General features: G+C 40.1%; 1 protein-coding gene across 2 annotated transcripts in view; it reads left to right on the top strand.

Moving 5' to 3' along the window:
• Positions 1–16060, top strand: part of LOC122813950 (zinc finger protein 883-like) — an 846666-nt gene that overhangs the window by 58056 nt on the left and 772550 nt on the right. For both annotated transcript variants that reach the window (XM_044086495.1, XM_044086494.1), the window contains one exon: positions 1635–1761. In XM_044086495.1, the coding sequence (XP_043942430.1) occupies positions 1635–1761 (127 nt within the window). The remainder of the gene's footprint in view (positions 1–1634; positions 1762–16060) is intronic.

The raw sequence follows: 16060 nt of genomic DNA on the forward strand, positions 1-16060 counted from the left end.
TGTTGTACCTACCCATTATACATGGCAGTTTTTTTTTTTGAATGTGTATTTCTATCTTTTGTCTTACATGCACACACCAGTGTTTGGCAGGGTAATATCTTATACAGTTTCCTCTCATCTCAATTTGAACGTATGCCACATTTTCAAGGCTTTTTGCTTTAATGAAAACCTACAGATAAAATACTAAAATACATTCTTGGAACACCCTATTCTGCATTAACTTAGAACAAATGCACAAATATATTCAACAAGTGAAGTTTAACCCTACAAATAGGAACAGTTTACCTTTAGATGTGCGTATCGCACAAGGGTGAACAGCAATTTTCCGAAAGGCAATTTGCAAAGTTTGCAAACGCCGAAGAGAAAAAGGTTTGAATGTGCAATGAGCGAATGCACAGTGAGATTCGTTCATTGCACATGTAACATTCCAGGGCAGATTGCACTATAGTGGGGATCAGGAAATGGTTCCTTTCCCCACTGTAGTGCGATCTTGGAGTTCGAATAATAAAGTAGGGGGGTCTGGGGGTTGCAGTGGGGCTTGGCCCCTGCATTACACTTTATCTAATTATTTTTTCAACATTAATGTTCGAAAATCAGTGAATCAGATTTTCGATTTGCTGATTTTCGAACATGTACAACTGTCGCTGTTTTAAGTTTCGTGGTTACAATTCGCTCATATGAGCAATCGCACCACTGTGTTTTGCTGTTATGAAGGTAAACCATAGGAACAATTGTCCCAAATCAACAGCCAAACCCACAGGCATTACATAATGTAAAATTATGGTTACTCATGCTAAAACGCATGTTACAGCCTGTGTTCCCACCTACACTGAGTGTTGCCTGTTCTTTTCTCATCTCTATTCCCCTCCCAGATGTGAAAAACAGTTTTTAGATATCATTACTTTTTAGCCTTAAGAAAAAGTGCACTGGCTATGTTTAAATAAACCTAAATTATGCACTGTTCAATTTAATGCATTAAAACATTAAGGCTGCTGGGCAGGCTATACTTATTCACTTCTCATAATTTCAAACTATTTTTCACTGAACTGCTTATCACTGTACCTTTGAGTTTTGCATTTCCCTCAGCTGTTGTAAAGTGTTATAATGTACAGCAAGGACAGGAGAATAATAAAATGAAGGAAGCCCATAGAGGTAAGTCAAAATTACAGACCTGGCAAGTCACTTGGTGAAAACAAACTGAAAAAATAATAAAAACAGATGGAAATTACCAGTTTTTGCTTTTAGTTAAATGTATTTACAGTGACAGAAAGAAATAGTAATGAAGACAGGTCAGCTTTAATTGTCTGAAATGTCTCCTGTTGAGCAGCTTAGTTAATTATAACAGATCTGTGGACATAAAAAGCTTTTTATTAGAATCTGCATGCATTTTAAAATCAATACTTGGCATTCACATGGATTGAACCAATTTGTTAAAGTCAACCACCCATATGACTCCACACTACTATGCAGCCAACAAAGTGTCACCATTTATTCTTGGCTAAGTATTGTGTTACTGTGGTACCATGGCACCTACACTTCTGATAACAAATGACAATGGTTCCATCTGAAAACTGCAGATTTTTCTGTTGCATGCTGTAAAAACGGGGGTAATGAACACCATGTATCTTTTGCAGGCACCAGAAATATTTGAGGATGTTGCTGTCACTTTCTCAGAAGAGGAGTGGAAGATGTTAACTAAACAAGACAAGGACCTACACAGGGAAGTGATGATGCAGAACTATGAAAGCTTGGTATCAGTAGGTAAGTGTAGCCTTATTATAGGAAGTGAAGCATTTATTCTGAGGTTTAATTCCTGTATTAAAGTGCTGTTCCAGGAATTATTTATTTATAAGTTGGATAAGTGCTCTGTCCAGCATTGCAGTTTCTTGCATTATTACAGGTACATAATATTCTTTCGAATTAACTCAACAACAGCACTGATCACACTGTAGTGTCGATCATACCTGCAGTACTACTTGTGTGGGCTACCTTGTCCCATTCAAGCCAACAACACTTGTAAGGCACTCGAAAGGCAGACTCACACACACACACACACACACACACACACACACACACACTAGTGTTGATCATACCTGCAGTGCTAACTATGTAGACTACCTTGTCCCATTCAAGCCAACAGCACTTGTAAGGCAGACCCCCACACACACAGCTTTGTCTCATTTTAACTTAATTGTGGTACTGAATCTGCAGTGTTCAGTGATACAAATATGGACATTAAATGCGGGAACATTATTTCATTTGGTCAAGAATTGTCAAAATCTATTTTTTGTGTTCAGTACAAATGATTTTCTAACATTTAATGTTCTTTCAGACTCTCTTCTAGACAGTTGCAGTCCAGCTTACTGACAACCAAGAATGTCATACTTTACTATCTGCCAGTAGGCATTAATGAATTTAAATCTTGCACCGTTTTTCCTCCAGATTTTAACTTTTATATGACACCAGCATTCGCCATTTGTTCTTTTTATGTTAAAGAGCATTTTCTTTCCCAAAGTGTACTCTCCTTTGAATCAACACCAGTTCTTTAAGATGCAGCATATTATGGCATTTGTTTAACTAAAATATATTAGTGAACATTCTAAGCACAACTAAAGTGTCAAAATTGGATAAGTAGTGAATAAAAGACAGAAATAGACGAAGAAGGGGAGGGGAAAGAGGGGTGAAGAGGAATTTATATACTTATTTTGCAGCATTATATTTTTCTTAATTCTCAGTTTCATTTTCCCTTTCCTTTGCTTAAAGGACCACTACGGGTAAACAATGAAAAAGCATATATATTTTTTTATCTTGCCATGATTTACTGCACTTCCTAAAGCTGCCTGCAGCAAAATAAGTGCTCATTCCTAATTTTATTTTTGTTTACTCTTGTCTGCCCTCACGGGGGCAGACATTGTGATTCCTTTGGAAAGCTAAATCTGTCTCAATGCACAGACTGTGAGAACAAATAGCCCTACCATTTGTTGTCAGACTAGACTTCCATTCACTTAGAATGGCACACCTGAAAAAAACTGCCAAGTTTGAGAGTCTGCAGCTCATGTGTCATTGACTGGTATGCGCTGAGTTTTACAAATGTTCCTACTGCTGTACTACACATTCGCTGAAAGAAACTTGCAAAAGTGTCAACAAATTACTGAGATAAAAAAGACTTTTCACAAGAAGCAGTTTTGCAAGTTTCAGTTCCTGGCCAAGTTAATCCTCCCATCTCCCCTCCTTCAGTGGGCTACAGTCTTACATATCAGGCTTGGGTAGATTCATCTATTTTGTCAGCTTTGCATGACAATAGACATAAAAAAAAATCACAGCCTGGTGTGCCACTAAAACCTTTCCGTTATATGTCTCTTCACTTCTGAATAGCATTTCCCCAGGAATACAAAAAAAAAAATAAAATAAAAGCACACACATCAGTCCAGAGTTTGGGCCAATCTATCCATTTCTTATTGTGCACAGTAAAACATTCAGTTTATAATGCATTCTGGCTGCTGACATGGTTATTTTTACATAGTTCTCTTATAGCATAACCTGAACTTATGGTATTCAATGCCAAGCTTTACAACAGTTCTCAGTTTCTTAACAATGACCTCCCAAGCCTCTGATGTGACCCAGTACTTTGTCAATATACTTGTAAATATATAGATTAATACAAATATTTGTGCACATATGACACGTACAATAATACACACATACCATCATTAAAACAAGATAAATGCAATATAAATCATATCAATGTAGTTATGATTTCTAGTTTATAACCCTGTTTGTCTATGGAAACTTCTTTCTGAATTTATGTTCAAGCAGTTGTATATTTGTTGTATATTATCTTGTTTAATTGTTTCTCAATATTCTAACCGCTGTTTATGCTGCATCAATTGTAAAACTCTGATTTTACTCCTTTGATATTTTCTATGCTCTTTGTACAAAATAGCTATGTTTGTATAATTTATTTTTATTATTTTTTATAATTGCTTACTATGTATCTGGGGCTTTTCTCCCCCAGCCTCCGCTGAAATCGGTCATCTTCTGTCCAGTCGGACTAACCTGGTAAACAAATGGAAAATAAATAAAATATACTAAGAAAATCAATCAGTATACCAAGAAAAATCCAAAACTTACAAAAAAAAAAAAAAAAAAAAAAATATATATATATATATATATATATATATATATATATATATATATATATTATAACATATATAATATATTAGGCAAAACAACGTACCCAACACACTAGTCATAGGTGACTATAGTCAGGCACACTGATGTCCCACTTACTAGGCTAAACAAGGAGAAGGTTACTGTCAGCTGCCTGTCAGGTGCCAGGATCTGCCACATAACCCATGCATTCAGGTCACTCCACAACCAAGTACAAATATGACTCTGTCATTGTCCGTGTTGGTGTGAATGACCTGAGACATGCCTCCCTGGACCACATGAAGAGAGACATGGAAGAGCTCTCCGATCTTGTAGCCCAGGGAGGTATGACCCTAGCCCTGAGTAGCATTCTGCCATCCCCCAGAATGATACTGCAGTACAAGGACAAAATGATTGACTTCAATTGGCTAAGCCTCTGGTGTCATTCTAAGGGGATCCAGTATCTGTCTGCCTGGGACGACATGGTCGACAGACCATGATGCTTTACCAGAGATGGCCTGCACCTGTCGCCCATGGGATTCCGGATACTGGTTAAGGCTCTTGTCGCCCCTGTAGTGCCTTTTTCAGACAGGTTTCAAATGTAACAGGAACAGGCAAGCAAAAATGAGGGTAATGCTACTCAATGCTAGAAGTCTAAATCTCAAAATGCACTCACTCAAGGCACTCCTTAAAATGGAGAACATAGAGATACCTGTGCAGTGACTGAGACCTGGTTCAAGGCTCCAAAGAGCACCCCTGCACTACCAGGCTATAACTCATACCACACTTTTCGGCCACGTAACCTGGACCGGAACACCAAAGGTGGAGGTGTGCCCATATTCATTAAGGATATCCACACCTCCAGGCTAGTTGCTCAGCATAATGCATCCAAGGTTATCCAAGTGCAACTAACTCTGGGCAAAACTGCAATCCAAATTGTAGTTTGCTACAGATCCCCCATCATGCTCCAGGATTCCCACTCCCCTTTTCATGATATACTGGAAAATATTTGGGTTCAAACACCCTAATAATGGGCGATTTCAACTACCCCACCATTAACTGGGAAAACTACTCATGTACCAACTCCTTTGCTCAACGCTTTCTGGAATTCATAAATTCCAGTGCCCTGGATCAACTTATCCACACCCCCACCAAGGGCAACAATATCCTAGACCTAGTCATTACCAACATGAATGACCGGTGTTCCACACCCAATCACCCTAGATATCCACATCCCGCTCCCACCCCCATTAAGGAAACCATGGAAAAAAATTATTCCATAGCCAACTTCATGCTTCTTAAGACAGAAGTGGCAAACTTCATGACACCCATGCAGACGGCCAATACAGTTATGACTGCTGAATCCTACACAAATGCACTCTATAAGCACTTACATGAGTGCATGGATTGTGCTATCCCAAACAGAACCAAGAAGCTATCCACCAAAAAAAAGGAAGCCAATCTGGTGGTCCCCTGCCATAAACAAACTGTACAACAGAAGGAAGAAACTGTTGCAAAAAAGAGTAAAATCCCATGAGTGGTGGAGCTCCCTGGTCAGCCTCAGTAAGACGCTGAGATCCCTTATAAAAGCATCCAAAGCTAGCTATGAAAATAAAATCGCCACTGATTCTAAGGACAACCACAAAGCATTCTATACCTTTGTCAAGAATCTCAATGGCAACACCCAGATCTGCTCTGTGTTACAGCACAACTGCATGAAAATTACAGAAGCAACTGATATTGCCAACATTTTGGCAGATAGGTTCAGTGCTAACTTTATCACCCTCTCACACCCTAAAGGGCCCATATCTATACAGGAAGAATGCAGAGTCCCTGTAATCACAACTACACAGGTAAAAGCTGCACTCTCTAAAGCCAAAGACACAGCATCCATAGGACTGGACAACATCCCAGGCTGTGTTTTACACGACTTCAGAATGAACTGGCTCCCCACCTAAGCACCATGTTCAATCATAGCCTCACATGAGGCTTTGTGCCCACTGAATGGCACACAGCAATAGTTATCTCACTCTACAAAGGAGGAGCCACCACTGATCCCAGGAACTATCGTCCTATTAGCCTGATGAGCTTGGTCTGCAAGGCCATGGAACGTATAGGTTCATAGGTAGGTATTAGGCTATCAGCCCTGGGACCTATACAAGCCCAGCCAAAAAGGTACCCTGGCTTTTACCACCCAAGAAAATTATTTTCCTGTGCCACTGTCGAGCAGAGCCACAGAGGTGATCCCCGGGGTGAATTTCCTATTTCCCATCCAATCATCAAGATTTTTCTTGAGTGCTAATGAAGAGCTTTGTTTGATATAGATAGGTAGTTTATTCCAGAGTATGGGAAGTCTCTGGGACAGGAATCTATCCCTCCGGAATGTTCTGTTTATTGTGGTGACAAGGTTTAGGTCCCTAGAGTGTGTAGCTCAGAGGGATTGGGATTTCTTTAAGTGGAGCATGTCCAAAAGCTCTGGGTTTGACATAGCTTTGTATGTTAGGCAGAGATCACCTCTGAGTAGGCGATATGTGACGGAGTAAAGCTGGTGTTTTTTGAGACGGTCTGCATAGGGCATCTGTTTGAGGCCGGTAATCCTCTTTGTGAGGTATTTCTGCGGCCTTTCCAGTTGTTGTAGATGTCTTGTGAGGTACATACCAAAAAGGGCGTTGTACTCTATAATGGGTCTAATGAGTAATGAGTAGAGGGGAACAATGACCTCTTTTTTTCTGGATGAGAAACCTTTTGTGATGAGGTGTGCCACATAGAAGGATTTCCTGACTACTTTGGCGATGTGATTATCAAATGAGAGAATACTGTCCACCTGTGTCCCAGGGTCTCTTATCACACTTTTGGTGTTAAGTATACTACTGCCTATGTTGTAGTTCATGGGTACAGAGTTTTTCCAAAAGGGATGACTATGCACTTTTTGGCATTGAGCTTGAGGCTATGGCTTACCAGGCATCTGTCTCAGTGAGGCCCTTTTGTAGGATGTCTACATCATTAGGAGTTTCGATTATGGCTCCTAGTTTGCAGTCATCTGCAAACTTCGTTAGCCAAAGACCTTCTGTGTTAGCCTGTACTTCAGAGAGGTAGATACCAAACAGGAGAGGACCCAGGACTGAACCCTGTGGTACTTCACTTGTCACTGGTCTGAAGTTGAATTTGGAGTTTGCTACTTTCACAGTGTGGGTTCTGTCAGTGAGCCAGTTGCCAACCCATCTTGTGACATAGGGATTTATACCTAGTTTAGTGAGTTTATCTATAATTACAGAGTGGGGGATGGTGTTGAAAGCCTTGGCAAGATCTAGATAGGCTGTGTGAACCACCTTACCCTTGTCTATGACTTATCAGGTTTAGGAGACATGATCTGCCTTTTACAAACCCGAACTGGGTGGAGTTCAGAGTTTGGAGATTACCAATGTCTTTGTTTATAAGTTCCATGATTATACATTCCATGGCCTTGCAGACCAGGCTCGTCAGGCTAATGGGGCGGTAGTTCCCGGGGTCCATGGTGGCTCCCCCTTGTGGAGTGGGATAACTGTCCCTGTGCGCCATTCAGCAGGCACAAAGCCTGAGGTGAGAGTATGATTGAAAAAAAATAAACATCCTCTGCAAGGCTCGAACCCAGGACCCTGCACACCATAGCCAAAGTGATTTACCACTAAGCCCTGTCAGATATCATCATGGAACTCATAAACAAAGACATTGGTAACCTCCAAACTCTGGACCCCACCCAGTTCGGGTTTGTGAAAGGCAGATCATGCATCCTGAACCTAATTGACTTCTCTGAGGCAGTCGATGAGGCTAAGGTGGTTCACACAGCCTATCTTGACCTCGCCAAGGCTTTTTACACCATCCCCCATTCTGGAATTATAGCTAAACTCACTAAACTAGGTATAAAACCCTACGTCACAAGATGGGTTGTGCTGACTCACTGAAGAAACCTACACTGTAAAAGTTGCATACTCCAAATCTGACATTAAACCAGTGACAAGTGGAGTATCACAGGGTTCAGTCCTGGAACCTCTCCTCTTTGGTATCTACTTCTCTGAAGTACAGGCTAACACAGAAGGCCTCTGGCTAACGAAGATTGCAGATGACTTCAAACTAGGAGCCATAGTCGAGTCCACAAATGATGTGGACATCCTACCGAAGGGCCTCACTGAGACAGATGCCTGGTGTTAGAGCCATGGCCTCAAGCTCGATGCCAAAAAGTGCATTGTCATCCCCTCTGGTAAAAACTCTGTACCTATGAGCTACCACATAGGTGGTAGTCTACTTAACACCGAATGAGACCTTGGGACTCAGGTGGACAGTAGTCTCTCCTTTGATAATCACATCGCCACAGTAGTCAGGAAGTCCTTCTACATGACACACCTCATCACAAAAGGGTTCTCATACAGGAAAAAATAGAGGTCATTGTTCCTCCTTACTTGACACCCATTATAGAGTACAATGCCCCTTTTGGAATGTACCTCACAAGACATTTGCAGCAGCTGGAAAGGCCGCAGAAGTACCTCACAAAGATGATTACTGGCCTCAAACAGATGCTGTACACTGACCATCTAAAAAAACTCTAGCTTTACTCCGTAGCATATCGCCTACTCTGAGGTGATTTCTGCCTAACATATAAAGCTATGTCAAACCTAGAGCTGTTGGACATGCTACACCTAAAGAAATCCCAATCCCTCTGAGCTACACGCTCTAGGGACCTAAACCTTGTAACCGTAATAAACAGGACATGCTGGAGAGATAGATTCCTATCCCAGAGACTTCCCATACTCTGGAACAAGCTACCCATCTATGACAAGCAAAGTTCCTCATTAGCACTTGTTAAGAAAAATCTTTGAGTGGATGGGAGAAAAATATATCCCGGGAATCACTTCTTTGGCTCTGCTCGACAGTGGCATAGGAAAATAACTTTCTTGGGTGGCATAAGCCAGGGAAACCTGTTGGCTAGGCTTACTTAGGCCCTTATGCCGATAGCCTAGTACCTACCTATGAACCTATTATTAGACTAAATACAATATTATGTAGCATTGAAATGTACTGACATAAGGGTGACAGTTCATTATTTACTCCTAAAGCAAATGTCAGAGTGGAAAAGTTCAAATAGTGGATAAAGAGGAGGAGGGGAAGAGAAGAAAGAGTGAGAAGAAGTATTTGTTAGAAGTAATAATTAGGGTAGATATGGGAGGCAGGAGATGTGTGTGTGTGTGTGTGTGTGATGTAAAAGTAACATTACAAGTAAGAGAAACAAAACCAAGGAAAAGAAGAGATAACATGGACAACAAGATTTAGTGTGTGTGTGTGTGTGTGTGTGTGTGTGTGTGTGTGTGTGTGTGTGATGTAAAAGTAACATTACAAGTAAGAGAAACAAACAAAACCAAGGAAAAGAAGAGATAACATGGACAACAAGATTTAGTGTGTGTGTGTGTGTGGTATAAAAGAACTATAAAGCAAATCTGCACGGATACCTGCTTGCTGCCCTGCTGAGGGGGACACTTGTGCAAGTGCAGTGGACTGGCTCCAGTAGGAAGGGATGGCAGCATAACTCTCAACATCATAGAACAAGAAATCTGGACAAGGCCATAAATAATAGGGGACAAAGGCCCAAAAATGGGACAATTTATAAATATTGCACTTACAAACTTAGAAAGTTGATAAACAGGTTTTGCATTAGAGTGAATTTTCTTAAGGATATGAAGTCTGAAAATCAAATGCCTGTCAACTTTCTGACTTCAGTGTTAAATGATTTGCCAGTGATTTGACAGAAAACTGCAATTTTATGAAAAATAGACAAAAAAATCTGGACTTTCTGCAAAAATCTATACTGTTGAGAGATATGGATGGGAGTCTTGAACCAACACCCGTCAATCATTTTCATTTGTTTGCCAAAGCCATTACAGCAGTGTTTTGCAGAGAGGTGGGAAAAGCCTTAAATTTGACTGGTATGTTGTGTGGGTGTGGGTAGCTGTGTTTGTGGAAGGTGGAGGTGTGCCTTTGTAAGTATGGTGCGAATGTTATGGATTATGAAATGGAGAGATTAAAAGTAAAATTGTGCTCAGTGAAGTCCCTAGCAAATTCATCACTGCTTGATTCAGACATATACATTCCCCTGTGTTTGTCAGTACTATGCTTGAGTGCATTGTTTTGGAGTGTAGTTTCACTGCTACAGCTGCTGCTACTCTTTCAATACAAGTATCTGCTTTGGAAGTTTTCTCCAGGAGTCTGTTGCTGAGAGACATGCTACAGGTATACAACTAAGACAAACTAGATAAACAATAGTAAGAAAAAGTACTAGGTCACTCACATCAGAGGCTTGGGAGGTCATTGTTAAGAAACAGAACTGTTGTAAAATATATCATTAAATACCATAAGTTCAGGTTATACTATAAGAGAATAACTATGTAAAGATAACCATGTCAGCAGCCAAAATGCATTACAAGTTGAATATTTTACTGTGCACATTTTAAATGGATAGACTGGCCTAAACTTGGACTGATGCATTTGCCTTTTTTTTTTTTATTCCTGGGAAATGATTTTCAGAAGTGAAGAGGCATAGAGAAATAAATACAAGGGAACAGATTTAGTGGCACACCAGGCTGTGATTTTTTTTTTTTTTTATGTCTATTGTCATGCAGAACTGACTAAATAGTTGAATCTAGTAAAGCTGGAAATGTGAGACTGTAGCCCACTGAAGGAGGGGAGATGGGAGGAGTAACCTGGCCAGGAACTGAAACTTGCAAAACTGCTCCTTGTGAAAAGTCTTTTTATCTCAGTAATTTGTTGACGCTTTTGCAAGTTTCTTTCAGAGAATGTGTAGTACATCAGTAGGAACAACATTTGTAAAACTCAGAGCATACCAGTCAATGACATATGAGCTGCAGACTCTCAGACTTGGCAGTTTTTTTCAAGTGTTCCATTCTAAGTGAATGGAAGTCTAGTCTGACAACAAATGGTAGGGCTATTTGTTCTCAGTCTTTGCATTATGGGACAGATTTAGCTTTCCAAAGGAATCATGATGTCTGCCCCCATGAGGGCAGGTGAGTAAAAACAAAATAAAATTGGGAATGAGTACTTATTTTGCTGCAGGCAGCTTTGGGAGGTGTAGTAAATCATGACCAGATAAAAAATATATGTTTTCTTCATCATTTGCCCGTAGCGGTCCTTTAAGATTTTCATTCTAGCTTCACATAACACAACAGTGTTGTGCTAGAAAGTAATAATCTCCTCTGGATGCATTTAGCATAGAAATACAGCAGGTTGGATATTAACTGATCTTTCAACTTTTCCTGGTTAGGGGTCGCCACAGCGGAACCCCGGTCTGCTAATGATTGGCAGTGGATTTTAACGGTGCCGAGTTGCTAGCCCGACCCCCAACCTTCAAGGAAGTCACACCCATTCACGCACCTGCCTGCATGTCTTTAAACATCACACGACTGTGGGGAGGACATGCAGACTCCACACAGAAGGTGCTCCAGCATAGAATCGAACAGGAGAACCTCTTGCTGTGAGGCGACAATGCTAACCTCTGCACCACCACGGCCTAGGTTGTACTTTAACTGATGAAGAAAAAAAACAAAATGCAAAACACACTTTCTGAATCAAAAACTGTATAATTTGGTATTGTGTGTGTGTATATGTGTGTGTGTGTATGTGTATATATATATATATATATATATATATATATATATATATATATATATATATATATATATATTTGGTTCAGAACATGATTAATACACTAAGTTTTATACCTTACTTTAATATGACTGTATAACTTTTGTAACAGCCCATGTTTTGTGTGTTCTGGAGTCCAATGTTTCATATGATCTTCTCCCAACAACTTTTTGCAGAAGGCATGTTACCATTTTAACACCACGTGATTGACAGTTAATTAGGAAGTACTAATCTCATTTGTGAGATTAAAACAGCACTACCTTTTAAAGTAATAAATTATTTCTAATTTTTTTTATTCAGTGCTGCTGTCATGTCAGTTGGTTTTCTTTAGATAGAATAGTTGCCAAAATGAGTGATACTGAATGGGATTCAACTACAGGTTTGAGATGCTCTTTGGACCATGATTTTTGTTTTCTTCCCAGAAATACACAGTCTGATAGAACTTGGATGTGTGTGCTTGATTCTTTAAAATGAGCAGAAATTCAAAATATAACTGCATTATACAGTTTCACACTTTTAGTTTCAAGTCCTGCTTTCTATATATTATAAAAAGTAGCTGCATTTTTTCAGTATAGGATTTATTTGCCTTTTTATTTACTATTTTTGTTGAAAAATTAGTTATATTTGGATGTTTGCAGAGTTCGTCTGATATTTGGATGTTTGCAAAGTTTGTCTGAAAGCCAGTGACTGGAGAATAGGTAAGGCTGTATTAAAGAAGGCATTTTTATTTTGAAGTACCTCTCTCTCCGAGTTTTGTGGAACATACTGCCTTGACTTAAATAAATTGTCTAAGTCTGAGAAGAAACAGTCATGTATGAAGGTCAGTTATACTGCATACATACCAGCATTTGCAGGCAACCTTGCAATGCAAGGCTTATTTATTTATTTCCAGTTTGGTGACCGGGGAGGTCCACTGGGCTTAAAGAGCCCGTTTTCAGTGGAGGCCCGCAGAGAAAAGCTCCATAGTACAAAGTAAAAACTACATAATTCAGAATACATAGTACATAGTAAAAGCTACATAATTCAAAATACAACAAAATACAATACATAGTTGCAAAAGGTACAGTAAACAACTTGTAGGTGTTAAGTAGCAGACTAAGCACAGCTGAACTGCAACATGTATACAATATAGAATACATATTTACATGTTTGTCGGTTGAGAACAGTAGTAGTGAGTAGAATTTGTTCATAGGTTAGAAATGTCTGATAGTGATTTGAAAGTAGTTATCAAGGGATTAATCCCTGGTGGGTAAGGAAAAAATGAGACTTTGAATGTAATAAAAGTGATCATGTATTAAGGAAGATAAGGTAGTTATAGTGCAATTGTACTTCCAACTACGGGAGAGGTGGGAATGGAGCTGGGTTTTGAGTTCAAAGTTTTCAGAGATTCTTAGAGATGGAGGGAGAGAGTTCCATTTTTTGGTTAAGGTAAAGGATAGAAGTTGCTGACCAGTGGTTTGATTTGGTTTGTACACTGAGATTAGATTCTGGTGGGCAGATCATAGGGGTCTGTGAGGGGTGTATGAAGGTAAGATGCTTGCAAATGCAGGACACGTATTAGGTTTGAAAATAAGCTTGTGAGCTGTACAGAGTTAGAGGTAGTTGGGAAGTTCTAGCCATTGCAGCTGGTGGAGAGGTATACAGTGGTGAGTGGAATATTTGGAAGTAGTTGCAAACTTTGAGATTTTGTTGTAGCAGGTTTCTAGTTTAGAAGAGATGGAGGAAGATAGGTTGGTTAGTAAGGGAGCACCATACATTAGAGAGGGTAGTAAGCAGGTTGAGGTGAGGGTCTGTTTAGTTGAGGGGGATGCCAAGTTTCTGTTGGGTTTTCTTAATATTTAGTTGAATATGGGTATCAAATTTTAGATGCTAGTCAATAGTAACCCTAAGAAGTTTGGCAAAAGGAACAATTTCTATTGTGGAGTTAGCATGGCTGATAATTCTGAAGAAGGTTTTGTCGAGAGGGATAGATTTTGATGGGGTGAATAGTAGGATCTTTGATTTGTTGACATTTAGGGAGAGATGATTTTGAGGCATCCAGTTCTCAGGAGTTGAAAAAGCTGTTTGAGTTTTAGTTTGGAGCTCAAGGAAGTTGGAGGCAGAGCAGACTAAAGTTAGTCATCTGCATATTGTACTATTTTAGTGTTGGGAATGGATGTGTGGAAATCATTAATGAAGATATTAAAGAGCACTGGGCCGAGTATGGAACCCTGGGGTACCCCGGTTGGGGTAGGAAGGAAGGCAGATGTGCCAGTTTTCCATTTCACAGCCTGGGATCTATCAGAGAGGTAGCTGCTGAACCAGGTAATGGTGTTTTGTGAGAGGTTAAGATTAGAAAGGTGGGCAAGACATTTGGTATGGGAAACCATATCAAAAGCCTTGGAGAGGTTGAGGAGGACTGTGGATACTAGATCACCGGAGTCATGGACATAGTTTAATATGTTTAGAAGTGAAAGAAGAACTGTTACTGTGCTATGGCCAGGACGGAACCTATGTTGTGTTGGGGTGAGGAGTTTATTTGTGAAGAATGGCATTAGCTGGAAGTGGATACATTTCTCAAGGATTTTTGAAATAGGAGATAGAATTGCTATGGGTCACAAGTTGGAGAAGTTATTTTTTTTGCCTCCTTTGTGTATGCGTAGGATAAAGGCAGTAAGCCACAGTTTAGGGACATATGATTCCTGTATGGATCTATTGATGAGTATACTAATGGGGATGGCAATGCTGTCTGCTGCTAGTTTTAGAAAGAGAGAGGGGATGCTGTCAGGGGCATTGGAGCATGGCTTACGTTTAGAGAAGTTTTTTTATGTATTTCATGGGGATGGATTTGAGATGAAAAGTAGGAGGAGAGTTTAGGAAGGAAGATTGGGGAGAGGATTTGAGACGAGGGGAGGAGTTGTTGTTGGGGAAGGTTTTGGTGAGTACTGCTATGGAGTTAGTACAGAAGGAATTGAACAGTGTAGCTATTTCTGTGTCAGATTTGCTAGTGTCTGGGCAAGGGTTGTTTTGGTGCCTGGATTGAGAAGAGAGTTGATGGATTTCCAGAATTGTTTGGGGTTTGTAGAATGAGTAGTCTGGAGTTTGGTATAGTATGATTTTTTTATCCTGTGTAATACGTTTTATGGCTAGGTTGCAGAGTTGTTTGTATTTAAGAAGGGTGTCAGGGTGCTTATTGCGATAGTTTCCAGGTCTTGTCCCTTTGTTGAATGAGAGTTTTGGTATCCTTAGTAAGCCAGGGGGCGGAATTGGTCTTTATACGTTTTGTTCTTGGAGGGGCTTGGGAGTTTAGAGTATTTAAGAAGGTGGAGTTAAATAGTTCTACAGTATTATCTAGAGGAAGGGTATTTAGATTGTCCCAGTTTATAAGTTTAAGAGAATTGGAGAATGTTGTGGCCTTAATGTTTGTGAGATTCTGAGTATGGATATATTGGTGTAGGTGAGGAGAGGAGGGAGTAGATGTATGGATGAAGGCTGGTAAGTGATCGCTAATGGAGTCTGGTAAGGTGCCAATCTGGGAGATGTTGTTTGGGTGGGAGACGAGGATCCAGTCCAGTATGGAGCCTGGGAGGTTATTTTATTGGGTCTGGTTATGGCATTAGTAAGTTGGGAGAAGTTATATAGATTGATGGATATGGTGGGATTTTTGGCAGTAATTTTGTTTCAGTCGATGTTTACATCTTCTAGGATGTATGTACTCAGACGTGATATTGGTTGAGGCCCATTGAAGAATTTCCTCAAGTGTATTAATATTGTTCCCAGGAGGTATACAGAGGGCTATGACACAAATGTTTTTTATGATTGTTTAGTTTAAGGGTTCCTGTGACTACTTCAGCATTGTTGAACTGAAGAATTGGATTTTGGTAGGGGGGTGATGGAGAGTAGGCTGGAGTAGATAAGGGCCACTTCTCCTCCCCTTTTTTTTTAAAGGCGGTCATGTCTAAGAGCTTGAAATCCAGGAGTTAGGATTTCTGAGTCAGACATGTTGGGTTTTAGCCATGTCTCTGACATGGCTACTATGTCGTGCTGGGCATGGAATAGCCAAGCGTGAAAGTGGGCTATTGTTTTTAGACTCTGGGCATTGATGGTTAGGAGTTTTGAGATATTTAGGGTTGGAAATATGGGTGGTAATAGGGGGGGCAGAGTATTAGTTGTAGTGGGTCCTGGTTTGGGGTGTATGTCACCTGCTAGGCATAGGGAGTTGAAGGGGAATGAGATCAGGGGTTTG

Source organism: Protopterus annectens, chromosome 10.part0 (genome assembly GCF_019279795.1).
Source record: "Protopterus annectens isolate FY-2018-M chromosome 10.part0, PAN1.0, whole genome shotgun sequence".
Classification (NCBI taxonomy): Eukaryota; Metazoa; Chordata; order Ceratodontiformes; family Protopteridae; genus Protopterus; species Protopterus annectens.